General features: G+C 32.7%; 3 protein-coding genes across 7 annotated transcripts; all 3 read left to right on the forward strand.

Annotated features, from left to right (window-relative positions):
• Window positions 1-218: 218 nt before the first annotated feature.
• Window positions 219-1478, forward strand: LOC114385110. Its single transcript, XM_028345085.1, has one exon. The coding sequence runs from the start codon at window positions 360-362 to the stop codon at window positions 1041-1043; it is 684 nt and encodes a 227-aa protein (XP_028200886.1). The 5' UTR covers window positions 219-359; the 3' UTR covers window positions 1044-1478.
• Window positions 1479-12928: 11450 nt separating this feature from the next.
• LOC114385120 (dolichyl-phosphate beta-glucosyltransferase-like) lies at window positions 12929-17650 on the forward strand. Of its 4 annotated transcripts, none has more exons than XM_028345104.1 (11): window positions 12929-13070; window positions 13455-13594; window positions 13680-13728; window positions 14094-14200; window positions 15055-15100; window positions 15463-15597; window positions 15726-15815; window positions 15913-16044; window positions 16132-16215; window positions 16445-16509; window positions 17019-17650. In XM_028345104.1, exons 2-11 carry the CDS (start codon window positions 13494-13496, stop codon window positions 17209-17211), a joined length of 1002 nt encoding a protein of 333 aa, XP_028200905.1. In that variant the 5' UTR covers window positions 12929-13070; window positions 13455-13493; the 3' UTR covers window positions 17212-17650. The 4 variants fall into 4 exon arrangements, with proteins under 4 accessions (XP_028200905.1, XP_028200914.1, XP_028200922.1 ...); XM_028345113.1 differs by having other exon boundaries at window positions 16457-16509; XM_028345121.1 differs by having other exon boundaries at window positions 16468-16509; window positions 17019-17178.
• A 1761-nt stretch (window positions 17651-19411) lies between these two features.
• LOC114385138 (epsin-2-like) lies at window positions 19412-21099 on the forward strand. 2 transcript variants are annotated; one of them, XM_028345141.1, is made up of 5 exons: window positions 19413-19580; window positions 20252-20371; window positions 20468-20629; window positions 20728-20817; window positions 21053-21099. In XM_028345141.1, the coding sequence occupies exons 1-5, from the start codon at window positions 19474-19476 to the stop codon at window positions 21072-21074; spliced, it is 501 nt and encodes a 166-aa protein (XP_028200942.1). In that variant the 5' UTR covers window positions 19413-19473; the 3' UTR covers window positions 21075-21099. The 2 variants fall into 2 exon arrangements, with proteins under 2 accessions (XP_028200934.1, XP_028200942.1); XM_028345133.1 differs by lacking the exon at window positions 21053-21099 and having other exon boundaries at window positions 19412-19580; window positions 20728-20949.
• Window positions 21100-25142: the final 4043 nt, after the last annotated feature.

Below are 25142 nucleotides of genomic sequence, written 5' to 3' on the forward strand. Positions count from 1 at the left end.
AAAGTGTGCTGATATCAATTTTTAATACATAGAAGAAATATTTTAATTTGTAGTCCTACCTCTGACTTTCCAAATGAGTTAGAAATATGTACAGAATCAGAATAGTTAGTGACCTTTTTTTTCTAAAATGGTTGAAAATTTAAGTCAAGTATTTTTTCCACCTTTTTGACTGCAGTGAATCTAGTTATTATTCTAGTATGAAAAAAATAAACCCACCAAGAAAAAATTTAGTACCACACTGACTAGTACAGAGTACTTCCCATTGAAAGCATTGTACATTGGTCTTGTTATGTGATGATATGAATCAAGATAGATAACCAAGCAGTTTGTGTCCACCAAAAGAAAACCCCTCAATAGCCATGGGAGAGAAAGAGAAGAGAAACAAGAACAAGAAGCAAAAGCACCAACACCCCAATGACCAAACCACAAAGCAGAACTCCGATTTCTCCTTCAAGCCAAGCTCAGAGGTAAAGGGTATCAAATTTGGAGGCCAGTTCATAGTGAAGTCCTTCACAATCAGAAGAGCAAGACCCTTAGAGCTTCTCAAGGTTCTTTCTTTCCCACCAACCAACAACACCAACAAACCAAAGGACAAGCTTCCTTTCCCTTCCACCACAGCATTCTTGCCCACAAACTTCACAATCTTGGCACACCATGCTTGGCACACCCTCACCCTTGGCCTTGGAACCAAGAAGTCCAAGGTGGTTCTCTTTGTGTTTGAAACTGAGGCCATGAAGGCCTCAGTGGACAGAATTTGGCCACCAGAGATAGCACTTGGTGATGTCAACAAGAGGCTCATAAGGGGCCTCAATGGATGTGAGATGGCAAGGTTCAAGTTCAGAAAAGGGTGCATAACTTTCTATGTCTATGCTGTTAGGCAACTTGGAAGCTTTGGCTTTTCCTGTGCTGAGGATCTAAGAACCATTCTTCAGTCTGTGGTGGAGCTTAAGGATTTCTTGGATCACACTGTCATGCTTTCCATGCCAAACCAAAGAAGCATCAGTTTCTCACAGTCACAACCCCAGGTAGCCATGGCTCATTAGGCTATAGCCGTGAATCAATCATCATTTCATCAGAGTTTATATATATATATATATATATATATATATATGTTTCCAAGTGCTTCCTTCCTCTCTTCACATTAACATCTGCATCTTCATTAGGGTCTTAAGAGATATATTTTGGCTTAATTTGTTAACTTGGTTTCCTAGTCTTTTGGAATTTTGGGAGGCTTATTATTGGTTTATTTGTTGATGTTTGATCTGTATTTTTCTTTTGAATTTTTGGGGAAAATGAAAGTGTAATGTAGCATGAATAATGGTGGTACTAAATTGAAGGTTATACGGTGGATGACTGAATCCAGGTTGCATTTGTCCTTTTTGTTGACATCTGCTAATACAAATTTGTCAAGGGGGCGCAATTTATGCTTACTTTTTTGTTCTTATTACTAGTAATAGAATCTTAAGCTATTCCAGGCAGACATATTTTCCAGTAATTATTAATAGCGCACTTGAATTGTATATAGTTGAAATATATGTTCTTAATTTATTCACCACTATAACTTTAGAAATGAAAATAATTCTCTCTAGCCCCCTCTTAAAATTATTCACCAAGTCTTGGCAAACACAAATACACAGTGAGTATTATTGCTGCTTCTACCAGTCGTAACCTGAGAAGAACTCACTTTCATTGTAATTAGACAAGGAAAGAAGTTTAGTAGTTGATAATTATGGTAGGAAACTCTTAATACTGTTTTCTATGTAGATTATAGTATATTATTATATAACACATTATAATCAAATCAAACCTAATGTTTCTTGAAAGGTTGTTAACTAACGTCTACGATAGTACATGTACTTATTTTGCTCACTAGTTTACTAAGATGTTTACAGCGAAATGTAAATTTTAAACATACATTCAAGGTATGGACGGAATTAATGGAAGCAAGAATTTGCAACTACTACTGAGTAATCTATAGAGACAAAAACTGCCCAATTCATGTTATCCCCTCTGCAAACTGTTTTCTGGTAAATTGTGCCATTATTTAACCCGTGATCTGCGAACCGCCTTAATATTACGAAAATATTCAACAATTAGCAAAATGCCAAATAATCCTGAAATTTGAAAAGAACCCTGCATATAATATATTAATTCTAGCATTGAAAAATATCGGAAAAAGGATTTATGGGGATTAAACTATATCATTCGATAGAGGGATTTGAATATGGTAAAATGGTAGTAATGTTGGGTTTAGTAGAATGGTCAAGATAGGATCCGTGGAGAAGGAACAATTACAATTGGCAACCTTTCCCTCTCCATAAAGTTTCTAATGGTTCAGAAAAGTGAAGGAATTAAAATAAAATAAAAAAAAGAGAAAGAGACCACATTTCTTTTTCCCCTGTGCCCACCTATGGCTTTAATCATGGCTTGTTAGGACCCATGTCAAGTGCCACCTTACTTTAATCTTCACAAGAATAATGGACAATTGTGTCTGACAATGCTTGCAGCTGCAAGTCCTTTTTACCTTTCGTGATTATTATTCATATGTTATGTGTGCTCATCGAATTTTTGATGAGGTTGGGGGGGTCAAGAGTCCTTTGAGATTGAACTTTGAAGGCAGTGTGGATTTGAAGTATTGACTGAATAAATGTGTAGGCCTGTATCTGTAGGAGGTGCCACCACTAGTTCGCATTATCGAGTGTCACATGTTGCAACTTGCTAGTACTATATGTTTATAATATGTGGAAATGGAAATATTTTCAGCTGAAAAAAAAAGTTATTAAGAGGAGATGGTTTTTTCCCTTTGTTTTCTTGTGAGTACTATGTGGAAATGGAAACATTTTCAGCTGTAGAACTCATGATGTGATTCCACGCCGGACATGGTGTACCTTGTATGACCACCTAGTTTTAATTGTTCAAATACATAGCGGGAAAAAGGAAATTATTGACACAAATACTACAAGGAAAAAGAAACAGGGATAATTGTAATTTTATTCTTTAGTTTATGTATGATTTTGATTTTCTTGATTTTAATTATTTGATTCTTATTATTTTTAATTGTTTAAATTCAGTATTTATCAAAGATAATTTTTGTAAACAAGGTAAGGTTCTTTGAAAGAACAATCATTATTTTTTATCTATAGAAATTAAATTATCAAGACACACATCTTACTTAATCATTCGAACTAAACTCTCTTAATGAAAAACAATTAGATAATAGAATAAAATTTTTATACTAGTTCATATTTACCATTAAGACTACAATTAATTTTGTAAGCACCAAATTTCATTATAGATTTTGTGTCATTGTTACTTAATCACCTTTTAGACACTATTATAATTAATTACAAAGTTTTGTGATAGAGTATAATTCCTCACTAATAGTGAGGATTTTTGGGATGAATTTAGAGGTTTTGTGATCGATACAAATTGGCTTAATTGTATTTCTTATCCTAACTTTTTAAATTTTAAGCAAATTGTAACCCGAATAAATTAATTTGGCTCATTTTATCTCAACTTCTAAAAAATTTGCACATTTTACCCTTGATTTTTTATCCACTAATAAGCACAACAGTTGGGATAAACTTTGTAAAAGAAATAGTTAGGGATAAAATTTACCAAGAAATAAAAAATTTGGGAGTAAAATTTGCAAAAAAATAAAAATAAAAAATGAGGATAAAAGTGTAATTATGTTAGGAGTAGAATAGCAGTAGGTAAAATTTGTCAATTTTGTTAATGTTTAGAATAAAATACACAAAACTAATTTATTGAGGATAAAATACATCAAAATTTAAAAAGTTGAAATGAAAAATATAATTAAGTCATATACATTTATGTCCTATTGTGACGGATATTTTTCCATTCTAAAAATTCTTCGCAAACAACATATTGAATTTAAAAATGTATGTTAGTGATAGATTGTGTAACAAATTATTCTCTCTAATTGTTCTGTCACAAAGCTCTTCCATAATAAACACGAAATATTTACTAAATGTGTTTGTGAAGGATTCGTAATTCTGTATTCCTTACAAACTTATCCATCACATACTTGTTACAAAATTTTCAAATTATTTAGTGACAAACTATGTGACGATTAAACCCCTCTCTAAATATTTGGATTATACATTTCATCACAAATCGTAATTAAATTATCAGCTGTTGAAACATCCAATTTGAAAACATATTTTGTTTACATTTATGACTAATTATATAATTGAACATTTTTATATCGTAATATTATATGGAAATCATTAATTATTATAATAATTTAATTTTTTCTATCATCATAAGAAATATTATTTATTTATGAAAAAATAATAATCAATTTTAATACTTTAATTTAATATTAATAGGTTGCTTTAAAAAAATTATTATTTATAGGAAAATACATTGAACTATTTAACTTGAAAATAAAAAAATTATCAATATTAAAAAGATTATATTATCTATAAAAATATAATTAATTAAGAGAAATGGTTTATTATTTAATAATAAAAAATTCAAAAATAATTGGGTTTAAAATATAGATGAAAGTTTTCTCCATTTTCATCATTCTATAGTGGAATTAGATTTAAAAGTCAACTAACCATTCTAAAAAAAAAGCATGGATTGATTAAATAGTGATTCAATGATTCTTCTTATGTAGATTTAGATTGTGATTCACTCTTTACATTGGTTTCTCGAGTCTTTATTTTTTGTACATATATAGAAAATATTTAATTTTCTTAAATTCTCTTCAAATGAATTAAATGAATGTCATTAATTACCATTGATATGAATTTATTGAATGTATTTATTAGACAAAATATAATTTTTTTTGGAAAAGGACAAAATATAATCTGATTCTTGATTTTGATCAAACTTTTTATTGTATATATATAGAAAATATTTAATTTTCTTAATGGCATAATTACCACTAATGTGAATTTATTGAATGTATTTATTGGACAAAGTATAGTTTTTTTAAAAGGACAAAATATAATTTTTTTCTTGATTTTTAAACTTTTGTTTATATATTTTTAATTTAATCGTTATCCAGTAATGTATAACACACATAATTTCATAATAATTTTGTACATACAATTTTTGAAGTACACAATAATCCTCAATGGATAATACATATCCTAGTATATACAATGAGTGAGATATAATATATTAATCTCACAAGCAAAAAAGATCAATCATCGAAACTAATATCCCTCTAAAATGACTTTTTGCTTACATCAACGCTTTCTCTTGGAAATTTTATTTGTTGTTTTGATTCTGACTCCAGGTAATTCAACGAAAGATATTTGTTTCACTTCTCTAATTTATTTTCCATCATTTTTTTACATTATTGCTTGGTTTATTTACTCAAAAGATAAGGAAAATGAGAAAATTTTATACTCTCTAGTCAATTTTAGGATAAAATTTCACAACCAAATAATTTTATCCATAATATTGCCAACTTTGTTCTCATTGCAGGATTTTGATTTCCTAAGAGTGTGTTTGGATGAGATAATTTAAAATTTTGAAAAATTTTAAATTTTAAGAATTTCAAATACTTCAATTGAAATTCTTTTATTTTTAAAATTTTGTGTTTAAAAAAAATAAAATTATGAAGGTGAAAAAAATGAATGAAAAAAAATATATATGGTTGGTGTGCTAGTTATACATGTCCATCTATGCTCACACCTAATCGATGTTCCACGAGCTCAAATGATGTTTCTTGAAAAAGACGGTAAGAAAAAAATTTCAATTTCTCAAAGAAAATTGAAATTCCAGATTTTTAGTTGTTTAAAATTCTATTTAAAATTCTAAAATTTTAAATTCTTTACAAAAAAAAAACATCCAAACAATGAAGTCTAAAATACAGAAATTCAAATTCTCTAATAAATTACTTTTCTCAATTAAAATTTTTTTTTCAAACGCACTCTAAGTGTATAGGGAAATGTTTATTTCCTTTAGATTGTAGGGTTTATTGCAATAGTCTAGATTTTACGGAATTTTACAGGTGTATTTAGACTTTGTTGTATTGTACTCATGGTTATTTTATAAAACTACAATAAAATGAGTGATTAAAATAAAATTTTATTGTGATTGTGATTGATTTAGATTGTGATTAAGAGTTTTTATTTCTTTGGTATATATATATATATATATATATATATATATATATATATATATATATATATATATATATAATATTTCATTTTCTTAAATTCTCATTAAATGCATTAATATGAATTTATTGAATCCTATATCATAAGTATTGAATGCATTCATTGGACAAAATATAGTTTTTTTTTGTTGTTGTAAAGGGACAAAATATAGTCTTATTCTTAATTTTTGATGAAATTTTTTAAAAGGTTATTTTTTAGCTTATAATTCTTTATATTTTTTTCACCTTTATTCTTAATTCTTAATGTATTTATTGTTTTTTTAAAAATAAATTATGATTTTATTATATTTTTCAGCTATTTTAACAACTAATTTACCAAATACTTATAATTTAATAAGTTAACTTTTCAACTTTAAGTTATCTTTACAACTAGTTTTGTCAAACATAATCTTAGTTTTTATCTAAAAATGACTATGTTTGGCAAGACTAGCTAGAAGCTGAAAGTTAATAATTAGAAGTTGAAAAATTAACTTATTAAAATATAAGTATTTGATAAAATTAGTTGTTGAAATAGTTGAAAAGTGTAAAATGATTAAAAATAATAAAATCAAAATTTATTTAAAAATGGTAAACAAAAAATTTGATAAATATATTAAGGATAAAAATGAAAAAAAATATAAAAAGATAAAAGCTAGCATTTAAAAAAAAATTTACTTCAAGTAACGTGTAAAAAAATACCAAAGACCACTAAGAAGCCACTAAAAAATTTGTTTATCAAACAATCAAATAAATTTTTCAACTAATAAAAAAAGTTAGAAATTAATTAAAATATCTCACTGAACATAGTCAAATTTATAAACACTTAAATTCATAATACATTTAATTTTTAAGTGCATTCAATATATATATATAGTCAAATGTAGTATATTAATGTCACCGGAAAGAAAGATCAAAATTCAAAACTAAAATCTTTCTAAAATGACTTTTAGTTTTAGTTTCCATCAATGCTTTCTCTTGGGAAATTTTATTTGTTGCTTTGATTCTGACTTTAGGTAATTCAAAGAAAGAAATTAATTTCAATTCTCTAATTGATTTTCCAACATATAGTTTGCAGGGAAAAATAACTTTTTACATTATTTCTTGGTCTATTTACTCAAAAAAAAGAAAGAAAATGAGAAAATTTTAATTTCACAACCAAGGATTTTTATCCATAATATTGTGAACTTTGTTCTCATTGTAGGACCAATGACGGGACAAGATATTCTCCGCTTTCCCTGCACATCAAAATGCAATACTCCTTTAGAATGTACGAACTTTTGCAGTCATTATGGTTTTGAAAAGGCCCATTGTATTTTATTTGTGAGACTTTGTTGTTGTTTTTTATTGAGTTATATTGTACCCATGGTTATTTTATAAAACTACAATAAAATGGGTGTTTTAAACAAAAGTTTATTATGAATGTGGATGGTAGATGTTTATGTTATAAACTATCACTAGGTCATGGTCAGGCAAGGTGACCCTATTTTGCCATACCTTTTCGTGTTGTGCCTAAAAAGGTTCATTCCTCTTATCAACTTGGCAGTCTCCAATGACATGTGGGAGCCTATATAACTCAACAGAGGGGGTTGGCTTATCTCCTAACTAGCATTCACGGATGATCTTTTTCTACTTGCAGAAGCTACCCCTAATCAGGTGGAAACTATTGATTTTGACCTTAAGCTCCTTTGTAACAATTCTGGTGCTAAAGTCAACATTGGTAAGACAAAAATTTTCCTCTCCAAGAACGTCAATTGACAAATTAAGCAACTGATTACAAGCAAGAGTGGATATCAATGTATGGACGATTTGGGCAAGTATCTTGGGTTGCCCATTCTTCATAAGAAGGTCAACAAGAACACCTTCAATTTTGTCATTGATAAAGTTAACAAAAGACTTAGCGGCTAGAAACTAATATATTATCCGTGGCAACAAGAATCACCCTTTCAAAATTAGTCCTTCAAGTCTTCCCTAATTATATATTATGCAAGAGTTGGGATAATGTCAAACAGATAATTGTTTGGAGAGTCTCCAATGACATCTCTACCAATTTTCGGATTGACGAGTAGGTCCCAAAATGGGATTTCTTACCGCACAAAGGGACTGTCCAACTTGATGAGCTAGACCTTTATGCTAAAATCATTGAGTTTGTTTTGCCAGATGACTCTTGGGATTTAGAGAAGTTAGCCTCTATCTTGCCTAAGTTGTCTGTCAGGATATCATGATGGGGTTGGTCCCACCTAAAGTGACAAATTTGAGTGATGTTGTTATGGTCCAGCAAGCACAGGAAGCAATACAACAAACATCACCAAGAACGAAGGAGATAAGCATAAATATTTCCCAAAGGCCACCACGCAAAATCACCTCAAACCACTGCATTTTCAAGGATTTTGTGTAAAACTAATTCTGTTAAGAAATGGTGATGCGGCAGGATAGGATTCGATAAGCAAGAACATAGTTGTCTGCCACTTCTTAGCGTGCCTGCTAGTGCTAAATTCTGTTTTTCAAATTTCAACATCTTAATTTCCTATATATAGGTTACTTGAATGTAAGGAAAAGGCAATGAGAAATAATATAATTTCCCTTCTTACCTTTCTTTCTGGAGGTCCTAGCCTTCGAAGCTAGTCTATTTCTCTTCTCTGATTTTGTGATCATAACATTTGGTGCTTTCATTGAGCTCCAATGGTTGCCTTCCATGGCTGCCATACCAGCCCACACCAACTGCCAAACCACCTCTTTCCATGGCATCCTCTCCACACAGCCATCCACCATCAATCATTTCTGCAAGACCCATTCCTTTCGTTTCATCACACACATTCTCCTTATGTACATCCAGCTCAATCCCTTGGGATTAATTTTGAGAGCACCCGCAAACATTTTCTAGGCTTGTTCGGTGCCGAGGGAACTCTTCCTCCATCATCTTCCACCTTACCCCCGAAAATGGAAAGCAATTTCCACGTAGATGTTGCAGACTCTAGTAGCAGAGGCGACACTATGGTGCAGCTTGTAACACCACTTCACCCTGCCTTGCCTCTTGAGAGCATAAACAACTTCCATTGCGGTAACAGTCTTCCTCCTCTCGTGCTTGAGGTAGGGAACCACGCCGATGAGAAAGTCCCTTGTGACACCGCGGAGGAACTTGTCCTTTTGGGTATGTCGGAGCTGCTTGTAGGTACCCCAACCGAGCCTCAAGCTGTACCTAACCCACAAAATACTCTCCTTGATACCAAGTGTCTGATTGGTAAGCGCTTTAATGATGCTCAAACACAAAAGGAGATGAAAATGGTTCCATTCAACATTGTTAAGGTTCCAAATGGCGATGCATGGGTGGAAGCTAATGCACAACAATATTTGCCTAGCCACATTAGTGCCTTTGTTCTCACCAAGATGAAGGAAATTGCATAAGCATATCTAGGGAAGGTTGATGAACCAGGTGAGCTTAGTTGGAACAACACTTGGGATCCTGGAGGACTTGGGCAAAAATGGGGTTCGATTGGATTCTGTAGTCCTCGGGTACATGAACGACCGCGGTGTCGTCATCCCACGGCGTCATCACTTGCAGTCGCTACCAAGTTAGAATCAATGTCGGCACACTCAACCACTACGTGTCTTCTTCCACCACCCTAGCTATCAATGTCATTTCCTTTTGCAACACGCTTGACCATACCGTTATCACCATGGCTTCCGCAAAAGGGTCTCGAACCACTTATCTCCTGTGCATAACCTTTGTGTTACTGCAAAACCCTTTTTTTTCCTACACCTACATCTTTTCCACAACAAGCCTAAATCACCATGACCCAAACTACACTCACGTGTTATTTTTTCTAAACCTACCTCGTGTTTTAGCAAGTTTTGTTTTTTTTTAACTGTGTCACCAAGTTGTTTTGAGGTTTGGCTTTGTGGTCCCAACACCTTAAGGACAAGGTGTTTTTCATGGGCCAGGGAATGTTATGGTCCAGCAAGCACATGAAGCAATACAACAAACATCACCAAGAACAAACGAGACAAGCATAAATATTTCCCAAAGGCCACCATGTAGAATCACCAAACCATTGCATTTCAAGGATTTTGTGTAAAACTAATTCTGTTAAGAAATGGTGATGTGGCAGGATAGGATTGGATAATCAAGAATATGGTTGTTTGCCACTTTTTAGTATGTCTGCTAGTGCTAAATTCTGTTTTTCAAATTTCAACATCTTAATTTCCTATATATAGGCTACTTGAATGTAAGGAAAAGGCATTGAGAAATAATATAATTTCCATTCTTACCTTTCTTTCTGGAGGTCCTAGCCCTTGAAGCTAGTCTATTTTCTTCTCTGATTTTGTGATCATAACAGATGTCCTAGCTTAGAAGGGTAACATAAATGACTTTTTTTCTTTATCTTCAACTTATGATATAACAACCCATAAATATAGCGTGGATGATGTTGTCAATAAGCTCATATGGAGATGATGGGGTTCAAAAAGGATTAAAGTTCACTTATGGAACATGGCCCATGATGATGCTCTTCTTACCAATCAGAGTAGGCATCATCGTGGTATGGTCGCCTCTGATTTATGTCCTATTTTCGTCTTTACACCAAAATCCATTATGCATCGTGTAAGAGACTATTCTATAGCAACCCAAGTGTGGAACTTATTGACAGATTATCAAATCCATGAAAAAATTTTCCAACTTGGTTTGGGTGATTGGATTCTCCTCAATGCTGGTACTAAGTTAACAATAAATAATGTTAAGTGGTGTCTCCTTTTTGGTGTTAAGGTGTCATGCTTATGGAGGAATAAGAATGAGTTTATTTTCTCAAATCTCATGAATCCTGCTAACATTATCTTTTCCAAAATTATCAATGAGGTGTTGGCTATTATTGATCACGCTAGCAATTCTGGTAATGTCCTTCACCCATTTTTTTGAATGTTGGAGAGGACTTGTCAATTTGTTGGGAACCTCTTCTCGAGGTTTTTTTGAAACCAAACTGCAATGCAACAGTTAGTGCATCTGGAGAGAAAGCTTGTAGTGGGATCTTGAGGGACCATCATGGGTCCTTTGGCTTTGCTTACATATTTGTTCTTCTTATCTAGTTTGACTTCAAGATAGCTATCAAGTTCATTGAGGAGGGTTATTTACCTACTCATGAATGTGCTCAACTTGTCAATATGATCCAGCAGACTGTAGCAATGCTTGATTCCAATCATAGAGGCATATCTTTAGGGAGGACAACCAAGTGACCAATGTTTGTGCAAAACACGAGCTTGGGATGGTTGAAGTTTATTCTTTTGATGTTGTTTCTTCATTTACATCTCTTTAGATGCTTGCAAATGTTTCTTCCATTTATTTCCCTTGTGGTTTTAATCTAGTGTTCTTTTAGGGGTGCCAACCCTGTTTTTCCATGAAAAATGTACCTTATTCCAAATCAAATAGGCATCTGCATATATAAGACATGTTATTTTCACAAATTCATAAAGAATGATAAAAACACAATAATGTTTCATATTGATTCGTTTTTACAGATGAGGCTACGCCCATTTCTTGATATCCACCTAGTTTCATTATAATTTTTACAACTTAATCTACTTTTGACTCAACCCAAAGTAGTTTTACACTTGCATCTTTAAGCAGCAACCCAAATTATTTTTTCACTCAACTAAACTCATCGTGATTTTTTCCCCTAAGAGCAACAACAGTCATGTTTGCACTTACACTAAGAAAATTTGGACAATTGAAACAAGACCCCTTCTCAATTTGTTATCGTATGACCATTGTAATATACAACAAGGAATCAATCCATCTAAGGAAAATTATGAATGTGAAGACAACATGGTGCCACAAAGCACGTCTATCTTATACTAGTGCAAGTTATTGTTCATGCATCAACAAGTGATTAAAAGTTTTATCCTATCCACAAAAAACAATCAATATTGCACGGATTAATTCAATGATCCAAATCACATCAATTTTAACACATGCTTGTTTACATGCTAGTGAATCATGATTCATTACAAGTTATGTCTTATGCCTTTGAAAAATAAGCAATCGAGATTGCATTGACTAAATCAAGGGTCCGAATTGCATCAATTCAAATGCCTGCATTTTTCACACATTAGTCATTCATTATCATTATAGGGGTTATAAGATTGGCTTGGTGCTAAAAGGAGAAGAGAAAGGGAAAATGTGGTGAGTTCAAATCCTCAACTAAGAAAAACTAACAACTAACAACTAACCGTTGTTATAAAAAAAATTATTGAATCATTATGTGTTTTCCTCACTTGTCAATGAAGGTTGGCTTGGTGTTGAAGGAAGAAGGGAAGGGGGGAAGGTTATGAATTTGAATTCCCCATTATTAAAAACTAACAAATTAACAACTAATATTTGTTAATAAAAAAAATAGTGAATTATCATGTGTTGTGCTCACTCGTCAACGAATCATTTAAAGTTATCATGCATAAAAAAATGATTTAAAAAATATAAACAATGAAAAAAATTTCAAATTAAACAACAAAAACATAGTAGTCATATATGAATGTGGAATACACAATGTTAGGGGCACACTCTATACAGAATGAAATCACATTTTTATTGAGCAATGTACACAATGAAAACTGTTCACACCCCCTTTAACACACCGAAACACCTTTCCATTGTGTATATTGTTCATAGAAAATGTGCTTCCACCAAGGATATTTTTGGAAACAAGAATAACAAGGACGCAATGGGGGTGGGAAAGGGGTAAGAATAGCAATACCCAGTTCAGATTACAAGTTAGCCTTATGAGTTCCAGTTTGGGTCTATTGTTGTTTTATGTCTTTGTACCTTAGGCCGGTAAAGAGAACCGAGCGAGTAAGGCTGCGTTTGGGTCGGGTTGAACTTTGAACTTCGAAGAGTCTTGATCGACGACGACGACGACGTTGAGCTTCTCTCTTCGTTCAACTCAATCCGGTAATTCTTCCAAACCATCTTTCAATATTCGATTCACTGTTCTCCATTTCCTTCCTTTAATATTAGTTTTAATAAATATAAATATACAAAGAAAATTAGCAATCGTTATGCTTTGACTCTGTTCTGACCACCATTGCTTCTTCAGTTTTTATTTTGTTTCCTGTCATGATGTGTATCTATACACTAAATCAATCAGAGGTAAGAAATTTTCTTTATTCCATTATGATGACGATGATGATGAAATCAAGGTTTTGAATTTGACAAAATGATATTAATTTTCATTTGTTTTGAATGTGTGTGTGTATACTGAATGGCATGATTCCTTATGTGCTATGTGTTGTTTAATGTGAACAATGTGTAGAGATTCTCTGTGCTTCATGGCAGGGGTAAGAAGCTGGCAATAGCTGCAGCATCTGAATAGGAATGGATTATATCTGTTTTTTTGTCACCTTCACTGCGATTGCGCTCTTAGGGTTTGTCTCTGTAGTGTTTTTTGAAGCATATAAAAGAAGAAACAACCATCAGTATGTCCTTGTTTTTACTCATCTAATATTATGTGTATATGGACTGGGAGTATTAGTTTAATATTTCCATTTTGATTTTCAAAAGGCATATTGAAGTTCCGGCTATTTTTGAGGATCCTAGCTCGTTGAAACAGGTAAATGTTTCCCTTTGCATTGTGTTATTTCTGTAGGTATGCAAGATTTTGTGAGCATTGTTTATTTATTTACTTATTTTGGGGCATTCTTTAGGAAGTCTAATTTAGTGAAATAAGTCTGGAATAACTGACTTTAGTAGTCCACTTTTCAAGGGCATTTTTTTTTTCTTTCCAAAGGATTGGCAAGTGAATTTGGTAATGCAAAATTTTGACTTTGTTGCTGCAAGGGTATAGGAAAATTGTAATTGTACAACTTGAAGATTGCAGGTCTGGAGGAAACATGTTTTAGCCTATTTTTCAGCTTAGCTTTATGAAGATAGCTCACTGTTATGATATGGTTTTGCTTGATACTCTTGCATATTTAGGTTCCTTGCCCACATATTGTTGATCCAGCCACAAAGTATATTTCTTTGATTATCCCTGCATTCAATGAGGAGCATAGGCTTCCAGGAGCTCTTGAGGAAACTATGAAGTAAGTGAAAATGTGTTGTTTTTACCTAGATTTATGTTTTCAATGTTAATATCAATAAAAGGATTTGGGTTTGGATGCAACTTAGTTTGTCTACTTTGGTCATTCTGTTATGAAGTTTTTGTTGTGTGTGTATAATGTCAATTGCAATGAGTCTATTTGACTTCTTCTGTCATAATCTTATATTCTGTGTTTGCATCTGTTAGAGCACTAGAGAGGATGATCAAAGGCATTACTGTATTATTCAGTCACAGATAACTAAAAGTTTGTTACAGAAAGATGAGCGCAGCACCACACTCCAGAGCCTCTGGCTCCTCAGGGAAAGATACCTGCTTAACTGACACTCACCAAAAGCATGCCTCCAACCCCATACTCAGTCTCCTGCTACCTCCACAGTGACTAACTGCCACCTCTCTACTAACTCCTAACAACCCCTGCCTCTCTTCTAGAATATACTTTCCATAAATGGGTTTCCTAGGACTTGTGTCCAGCTCCTGGTCCATAGGCTGATCCCCTTCTCCCGTGCCCATCCCCCTCTGTCGTTATGTGTGTGTACTGATTAGTTTTTGTAAGGTGGTTGTATACATAACAGATGCCATGTGATATGTTAACATGTTTAACCTCCTCTTACCTGAAAAAAAAAGGAGTACAAACAACCATGGTAAGAAGCCAAAAGCAGGCTCAAATCCAAACTTTTATGCACTTTCTTCACGGTACTATTTACTTGAATAGGTTTGGACTTCATATGCATAGTGATGTAACTAGTTATTTAACAGCTTCTCTTGTGAAGTAGCTTAGCATATATTGTATAATTTTGGTACTAATAAACACAATTCTATTTATGCCTTAATTTGTAGTTATCTTCATCAACGTACTTTAAAGGATTCTTCATTTACATATGAGGTACTTCCAGTTCCAGTTCCTATTATCTATATAACCCTGTTTTAATTCTATTCTCTTGGAACTTTGTTTTAGATTCTAGCTTATTGTCTTGGGAATATTAATATTGATTTAGAATTGTAAAGAAATTTCTATATTACATGATGAGGGTATCTGGTGGACATATAAAAAAGGCTTTATTTCACTCATGAACTTTACTAATGTGAAGTGAAAATACTTTCTATATTCATTAAAATCAGTTTGGTCTAACATAGCATATCTGAATCTCTTTGCTCAACTTACTTTCTTCCAAATGCATTTGTAACTCTGCGGATACACTTCTACATTCTCTTCACAATGGACGCTTGAGCAGGTTGTAATTGCAGGTTGTAATTATTGATGATGGAAGTGCTGATGAGACAAAAAGAGTAGCTTTTGAATTTGTGAGGAAATACACAGTAGACAAGGTAAGGGTCATCCTTCTAGGAAGAAATCACGGCAAAGGAGAAGCAATCAGAAAAGTGAGTCTTATTTAAACTATAGTTTCTTAAAATCTATTCATGTTGAATGTCAAATGGCTCTGTATCACACTATGCTTGTTGATAATTAATTAAGGCTTTTTTCTTTCCTTGAAAGCATTGTATTACAGGGAATGATGCATTCACGTGGTGAACTACTTCTTATGCTTGATGCTGATGGAGCAACTAAGGTCACTGACCTAGAAAAGCTTGAAAATCAGGTCAATGGAATGCTACAATAACAGTTTTCAGAGATCTTACAATCAAATATTTGTGGTGCTAAATATTGATATGCATTGTCTAATGTTCTGTGATCAGATTCAAGCTGTTGCCAAAAGGGAATATCACCATGGAGATTCAAGCGATAGTGATCCCAGATTTAGAATATCTGATATCCCAGCTGCTGTATTTGGCTCAAGAGCTCATCTAGAGGAGAAAGCTTTAGCTACAGTTATGTGTTGCCTTCTTCATTCTTTGTTTTATTGTTGCCATATGTGTAGATCATCTTGGTTGAATAACTTAAATTGATGCTTTCAGAGGAAGTGGTACCGCAATTTTTTGATGAAGGGCTTCCATCTTGTGGTTCTCATGGCTGCTGGTCCTGGAATTTGTGATACACAGGCAATTCCCTACTTCATTAGTTTTTGGGCTTGCATTTTGATTTGATACTCTCCTGACTGGTATACAGATTATGACCAAAGCTTCACCAGACATGGTAGTCGTGTCATAAAAGCCTGTTGACATTAGCATGATTTATCTTTTCATCACTTCTCTGCTTCTGCATTTCTTGTGTTTGAGCATGTATATTTGATGTTGGTTTTTATTCTCTGATATTGACTTGTACTTCCAGTGTGGTTTCAAGATGTTTACTAGGGCTGCAGCCAGGAAGCTTTTTTCAAATGTACGCCTAAAAAGGTGACTGTTCTTAGATCTCTATAGAAAGCAATAATTTCTTAAAATTTGAAAGGAAATTGCTTCATAATTCCGAAATAATAGAAAACTGATTGTTCTTATTTTTATTAGTAAAAAATTGTTCGTACAAACTTCACTTCTTTGGTTTAACTTTCTGTCACTCAAAAATGGATTTAAAAAAGCACACGCAAGAGAAGGACCAAAAGTGAACAAACTCTGACATATGTGGTTATATTAGTAAATTACAAGCCTAGAGATATTTGATATGAAAAAATTTAGAGTCTACATATATAATTATTATTATTTTTTTTTAAATGAGAGCCCCCCTTCTATATCCGTTCCAGCTGTCACTACCTTTGTTGGTTTATTTGATATGCCATATTTGTATCAGTAGACTATGCTCCTGTCTATAGGTTTTGATATGGGATAAATATTTATCGCAATCCTTTGAATTACAAAACAAATTAAACAAAACTTTGTAATTTTATAATAGCCTTTGGCATTCTCTGCAGGTGGTGCTTCGATGTTGAGTTAGTCTTTCTGTGCAAGTGGTTTAGGATCTCAATTTCAGAAATTTCTGTGAATTGGTCTGAGATTCCAGGATCCAAGGTGAATCTTCTGAGTATACCTAACATGCTTTGGGAGCTTGTGCTCATGTCTGTGGGGTACAGGACTGGTATGTGGAGAATTTCTAATTCTGCCTGAGTGAGCGTCCATGATCAACTTAACTGGGAAGAGAAGTGGCATTTTCCTATCTAAACAAGAGTCACCTCTTACACGAGAACATATGCTCTCATGCTGGGCTTAAGGGACGATCATGCAATTTTTAAAGTTTGTAGGACTAACCATAACCTTCCGGATTATTTCCCTTCAGTTTGAGATCACAGAGGCTTTCATCCTTTTTACTTTTAGTATTGCTATTTCTACTAGGTAAAAATATATTCAACAAAGTATGTTGTTACTGTTGGCTGGGAATAGTTTTTAATCACATTGGTTTTTATTTTTCTTAATCAAAATATTCTATAGATAACTTTTCATTCCTTTCGTCCCATTTGAAAGACATTGTTTAGTATTGGTGAGTTGTTGATGCTTTTTGTTCATCTCTCCTGGAAGTAAATGTTATGGCTGCTGCAGATTGTGTTAATATCGTGTTAGCAAAGCTGTGTACTGTTCCCATAAACACAAGAAGCTGAAACCCTGCTTTATTTCGTGCAATTCTCATAGCTCTTGCACATATTACTTGAGAATAAAAACTACAAAATTCACACATGTAATGAAAATATAGAAATGTGATATTAATACACCTAGTGAGAAAGGAGAGAAGAGATAGTGTCTATGTCGTAATATTTCATGATCGTAGTTTTGACTATTTCAGTATTGCACATCCTCTTTTTGTTGTACTGTAGAAAAACCCATTTTGCAATGTTGCAAATCTTGATTTGTTTGTTTATTTTAGTAGTTTGTTTTGAATAGAATATTACATATTTAACATGAGTGAGAAGAGTAACTTAAGTACATTATTGTTTGTTTTGGAAATTACAAATTTTATGTCAAATGTTAGCGATTGAGAATATATATATATATATATATATATATTACTTAATCTGTAGTTTTTATTATTTATTTTACAGTTTTATTATGTGATCTTATGGTAAAAGCATACATTCATAGTAATTTCACGAGCTACAAATAAGTCACCACTGAGGTATAGGATAGCCTCCGGTTTACACCAAGAGGCGCGGATACAATTTTTAATTATTGGATGAAATTTACGGAAAGTTTATAAAATGAGAAGAAAATTTTATCATTTTTTTTTCTGTTTTCTATAATATTTTTCTACCCAGTGAGAAATTTATCTCGTGTAATATGGTTACATGTTAGAGTAGATATTCTTTCTAATAGTATTTTTACATATAAGAAATATATCAAGTGAGAAGCGAGAACTGTTGTTATTGCATGAAACTGAAAAAAAAATAGACAGATTATATTTAAATGATCAAAAATAGAAAATAGAAATAGATTTTTTAAAGTAGTCATTTGAGTTTTAAGTATTAAAAATGTCTAATTTAGTTAGTTGAGTAAAATGTATGAATGTTATAAATTATTTTATAGATATAAAAAATAATGAGTTGTAACGAGTTTGGTTTAAAACATTTTCACTTTTCAATGCAATCCTTGACTCACAATTTTTTCGTTGAACGTGAAAAACACGTATGTCATACCATATCCGAACCTACTTTTAATCTTAAACATTTAAGTATGATTGTAGGATTCAAATTTATTATTCACCTTTTTCATGATAATCAAAAGTTTTGCTTAATATGTTTTAATACTCATATTTAAAGGATCTAAGAGTTTCTTTCATTCAAACTGATACATGTTGATAGTTGATACTGATATAAATTTGATCTAATAACAGTGTGTTAGAAGATTTTATCTTTAAAGAAAAACAAATTTTTTTCTTAAAAAGTAAGTAAACAGTGATATTTTGGAAATTCCACATAATCAGAAGTTTCTATGCACACACGTACACACTAGTTTTATATACAACCTTTTAAGCATCAAACAGATTTTAAACTAGTCAACCACAGAATGAGGAATTGAGATATCAACAGTATTTTATAAGTTCACCGGGTCAAAAATTTATTTGGCCATCAAGGAGTAGTTTAAGGCACTCTTCTAAACGACATGAACTTAAAGACAAAGATGCTTCAGCAAAACATGCCTTTGAATTATCATGCTTACATTATTTCTCATCCTTTCCAAATCACAAGTTAGGCTTATTCAGTTATTCTACCTTTCATTACATATGCAACTCCACTTTATAAAAGTATTAGTGCTTTTGGTAATGGAGCAGTTGCACATGTTACGTACATAGATACGGAAATTATGGATTATATCATTAAACTAGTCTTTAAATTCTCCATCACTATTATCCTCAAAATTCTTCCGAAGAAGACTGCAAATATGAGTTCTGCTCTCATCCATGAAATCAAAGGGCAAGCATTTCGGTTCTTGAAGGAGAAGATTAAAACTGCAAGGCTAGTGCTCACGGATGTTACACCAGTACAATTGTAACTCTTCATTTTTCTCTCTTTCTGACCAATGATCTCAACTCAACCATGCTTTAAGTTATTGATTATTTGAAGATAAAAAGAAATCCTTCTCCTAAGATGGCCAGGATAGCTGAAAAACTATGAAGCTCTTAGTCATGCATGGAACTAAATCATGCATGTTTTAAGTTAGTGGTTATTAAAAAAAAAGTTAAAATAAAATCCTTCTCATTAGATGACTAGAGAAGTTTATAATTCTTTGACAAGGGAGGAATGATATTATTTATTTCTTAGAATTTGGGAGTGGATATTTGCAGCCGGTGATCCAATAACCAATATTACCCGATAGGCTCAACGACTACTAGAAGATAGGATAGGTTCTATCTATGACACCATCTTAGAAATTAGGTTTAGTCTATCATTAGCCAATGTGAGATGCAACAAAGTACGAAAGGAATGATATAACTCGTTTTATTGAAGTCTTAAGAAACCTTTCTTTGGTACAATATATAATTTATTAATGTCAAGATCAAAGGAATTGGTTAAAACATGTGAAACTACTTGTAGAAGGGCCATACTTTTTAATTTTTTTGTGTAATCATTTTTTCGTTTTAATCAATCATTTGATTTTTGACATGTTTGAGGATTTTTTTTTTTTTTGTGTGTGTGTCTGTGTGACTGGTGCTATTAAGAATGACAGAAGAAGTCACAAATGAGAATCCACGGCCACCAGATACGCGAACCAGGAGTATAATAGCACGAGCTGCCTTCGAAGTGGATGAATATGAGAGAATAGAGATTTTGCATCACAGGTTTCCGGTTTCTTATGTCCTGATTTGGTTATTCTGATCTCAAAGACTCTTTTGGTAAAGTGTAATAATTGTGTTCTAGTTTTGTGGAGAAAACAGGTTGTCGAAATTTGATAAAGGGTATTGGAGAGCCTCATACAATGCTCTTACTTTACTGGAACATCTTCTAACTCATGGACCTAAAAGAGTACCCGAGGAGTTTCAATGTGATATACATGTTATTGAAGAGATTGGACAATTTCAGTACATTGATGAAAAACGGTAGGTGATGTCTCAGTTCAACTATTTTTTGTCACCACAACTTTGTAATTGTTGCATGAATCAAGTGATGACCCTTGTTCCATTATTTCAATTTACAGGTTCAACTGGGGTTTGAGTGTTAGAAAATTATCAGAAAGAATATTAAAGCTCTTAAAAACAAGGATTTTTTCACAGAAGAAAGAGCAACAGTACGCAATCTTTCTCATGCAATCAAAGGTTTTGGAAGTTTTAATTGTAACATCCCAATTTTTCGTAAATAAATTTAAAAAGTTTTTTTAGTAAAAATAAATAAATAAATAAATATAGAGTAAATAATAGGCTGAGTACCCTAAGTATAAATAGTTATGTTAAGTCAGCTGCCTCCTTTTGGCCTCATTTTCGTTTTTCCTCTTCTCCTCTCAAAACCCTTTCTTTTTCCCGCAGCCCATCAAACCTATCTCAGTAAAACGACGATCTCGAACTCGTTCACCGTTGGATCGTCGTGAAATTTGAGTATCATGTTTGCAACCCAATTCCGAACATTCTCACCGTTGGTAATTTCAAAATCATATCTGATCTTAGAGAAAAGCCCTTCGCATTGTAGCATTTTAATTTCCCGCAGAAATCCAAAATTGTCTCGGTAAAACTACGATCCCGGTTTCGTTAGCCGTTGGATTTTCATGAAATTTGGATATGTTGTTCGAAATTCAATTCCGCACGCTTCCACCGTTGGGATTTTTGAGAAAATATTCGTGGAGGAAGAAAAAGGAATCGCATGAAGACAGTACAAGTGAAAGTTTCAATCTCTTCTCCGTCTCTCTGACGTTTTGGAATTCTATCGGAGCAGTCAGAGAAATAATTGAAAGAATTTCAGGGAACCACTAGAGATGTTGCTATCGCTGGTTGAAGACACGTGAGTCCGCTCAGAGGTAAGGGATGAGTTATTCACAATTGGGGATTAGTGAGAACATGTGTAGGGATCCTTAGAGGATTAAATTGGGGTTTTATTTTGGGATGTTTGTTAAATTACAATTTTTCCCTTTATGATTATAAATAAAATATTGATGTCCTAATGAAGATTGCTTGATAAATTGTGCTCTTGATATTTGTATGTTTCGACCTATGATTTTGATATAATTGTGTAATATTATTTAAGGGGTTTTAGTCCTCATGTTGTGATGGTCTTATATATAAATTGTTATATTGAGGATATGAAATGATGATTCAAATTGTGAGTATGTGATGAATTGTAGAATAACATGTTACTTTGAGATTATAATATTGTTATTGAGATTGAATATAAGTGTAAAGTTGAACATGTGTTAATTTGTGAGATACGTGTAAACATGTGATGGTGGATTGTCACACTATGAGATGTGAAATTGTGAATGAGTTCTAGTTGTGGATAAGTGTGTAGTTAACACTTGATGTGAAATTACTTGTGTTGTAAGCTATGAATTGTACAATAACCCGACCAGTGTTATCTTGAGAAAAGCGTTGATGCGCAGTGTTAAAGAGAAAATGTAAGTTTCCTATTTAGGAACCAGTGTTAAATCGTAGCCCAATTGTGTTGAACGTGTTTAAAACACGAGTGTAAGGTCGTGGGTGTTGTATAATTCATGAGCAGTGTCTGCATGCAAAAAATTATTTTAGGGGTTGGACCTGAATCAGGAGGGAGAGGCCCTGACGGACTCTTCGGAGTGTAGGCCTTGGGGGTCACTGGGTTTGAGTGCTCCTTTAAGCCTATGCTAATCTCATATGGTTGGAGCATTCTCGCAAAACATCGTGACCCTGACTGGTCTCCCTATGATCTTACTTAGTGAGAGTGACCTGACAAACCCATGGTGTGGTGTGTCTTGTTATGTACTCCTAAGCGCCCCAGGGTGGTTTTTCACTGACATGGTACCACATTGCATATAGGATTAAGTCTTAGCATAACTATTGCATATGCTTGCTAATTGATGTGTTATTATATCTTGATCGAAGTGTGAGATTCTTGTGTAATGTGATTGATAATTGAAAAGTGAATTTTGAATGACAAAGTGGTGAAGTTACGTGAGCTATGTTTAAGCAAGTGGTATCTCATTTATATAATATGTATATTTAATTGTCTTGTTTCTCTATTAGCTAGGAATGTGATAACTCACTTCCTGTGTGTTGTTGTGTTTGGATCCTGTGATGATCTTGAACTTGTGTTCGGGGGAGCAGATGAATAGGTGGATGACTATGAAGAACCTCATGCTAGAGGACACGGGAACACAACGCTCTGATAGGATGTAACATTAGGATATAGGTTCTATATTAATTGTATGAAGCTTAGACGACCTTGTTGAGTCGAGAATACTTTATTATTTATTTGGACAAGTTTAAATATGATGTAGATGAAAATGAATGTGAGCCTTTTTCCCCTTTGAAAGACTTGTTTAAAAAAAATGTTTTAAAAATACTTTTAATTAATATTTGAATTTTTTTTATTCCTTATTAGTATGTATGTGAGGGGTAGAGGGTGTCACATTAACCAACGAAGCTCAGAAATAGATGAAAGGTTAAGTGACTTTCCTTCTAAGATTTATGGGAAATGTAATTCTTACTATGATCATCGTCAATATGAAAAATATGATTTCACAAGCTTAGGAAAGAAACTCAGTACTACGAATGGAAATGAAAGAGAGCAACAAATACATGAAGACAATGACAATTCAAAGCTCCTCCTAAAGCAAGAAAATGATTCAAATTCGAAAGAAGTCACAGAATAATATCATTCCTTTATTCATGATCGAGAGAAACTGCCTACAGCATCCCTGCTTTCTGTGTAATGAGATGTAACAAGAATTTATACAATTTAGCACTTGAATTACGTAGTTTGGTGAGGGGGGGGGGGGGGGTGCTTAAGGACATCGCAGAATCAAAGAAAGGGTGTATAAATATGTACAAATAATTAATACAAGTATGTCATAATATGATTAGTGATCGACTATAATTCACATTTTACAGTAATAGTCGAGTTCAAATTTCAAAACCTTTATCCATGACATCCACAATAGTGTTGTTTTAGTTTAAAAATGTATTTTTAAAATTATTTTACGTAACACTTTTTTAAAAACAAAATAACAGGAAGAAAATTGATCACACCTTATTTAACAAACACAACCAAGAATGAATTCAGAAATATATCAAGGGGGCTGAATTTGTTTTTTTTTACATAATTATTTAAAACCTAACTTCTAATAGGAAGGCTCTGTATGCCCCCCTAACCCAACTATGATATTAAGCTATCAGCCATAAGAAACCTATGAAGGTTAGATGAGTCAATATCTAAGCATGATAATGAGTAAATTTGAAAATAATACCCCAGACCCTGTGTATTAGTTGGGTACTTATATATGTACTCAAGTTCTCCGCACTCTACTTAAGTGTAACATCAATAAATAAATAAAATATTAATTAAAATTAATATAATTAAATTAAAAAAATCATTTCTTAAATCATTCAAACATAATCATACAAGAAACATTAAAAACATGGATGAACATCGTCATTTTTAAATGTGATGTTCTGGTTCTTAAAGTAGACAACTAAAAACCTTTTCAAAAACAATATACTACTTCAAGAACAAGTATGTAATATAAAATATTAAATCATATATGAATTTATCACATCTAAACCATATTTTGTTTTATAAATGAGATGTACTGATCAACCGGGCAGCACATACACAACGCAAAATGAGCTGGCTGTAGCCTGTAGGCATGGAACACGTCTAGGGATCAATCATAAGTATGTTGAGTGCTCAAGTCAGTCATAGTAGCAATTTGAGCAACATATCCAACACTAGGTTAGACTTAATATATTTTAAGATAATCTACGTGATAATTAATAGATTGGTGAAATGTTTTGTAGAAGAATTCAAAAGGAAGAAAAGTAGACATGCATGCTTTATTTTATGGCATTCACTCGTGCAAAGTTTGAAGAAATGAATATAGCCACTGTCTTGATACATTCCTTAGAGAGCTCCATATGGATTTCCGAGCAATAAAGCATCTTGTTAGGAATTTTATAATTTTTAATTAATTAATATGAGCTATATATTATATTATAACATTTATATTGGTTATTTACATTTAAATGAGTTCAATATAAAGTGTTATATTTAAGTGAGCTCATTAGACTGCTAGAAAAATTAATATGGGCTTAATAAGCAAAAACCAGTTTGGCCCATTAGGAGATAATGAGAACCCTAATAGGTTTAAAACATAAGGCATGATTATGGTCCCCAATACACCAAATCAACAAATAGTTTCTCCTCTCCTCCTCTCCTCATCTAAAGAGAAAATGAAGGTCCCATAAGGAAGAAGGTAATTAAACCAATTGTTCGTGACCACTGTCAGATTCTGCTGCATGTTGCTCAAGCTCTCTATGAATCCAGGTATTCCATAAAACCTCTTAATAATCTGAAGTAATGTGTTTTGGTGCTCATTTGATATTTTATAAGGTTTATTGAAAATTCCTAACAAGTGGTATCAGAGTCACTATT

This window comes from Glycine soja, chromosome 2 (genome assembly GCF_004193775.1).
Source record: "Glycine soja cultivar W05 chromosome 2, ASM419377v2, whole genome shotgun sequence".
NCBI lineage: Eukaryota > Viridiplantae > Streptophyta > Magnoliopsida > Fabales > Fabaceae > Glycine > Glycine soja.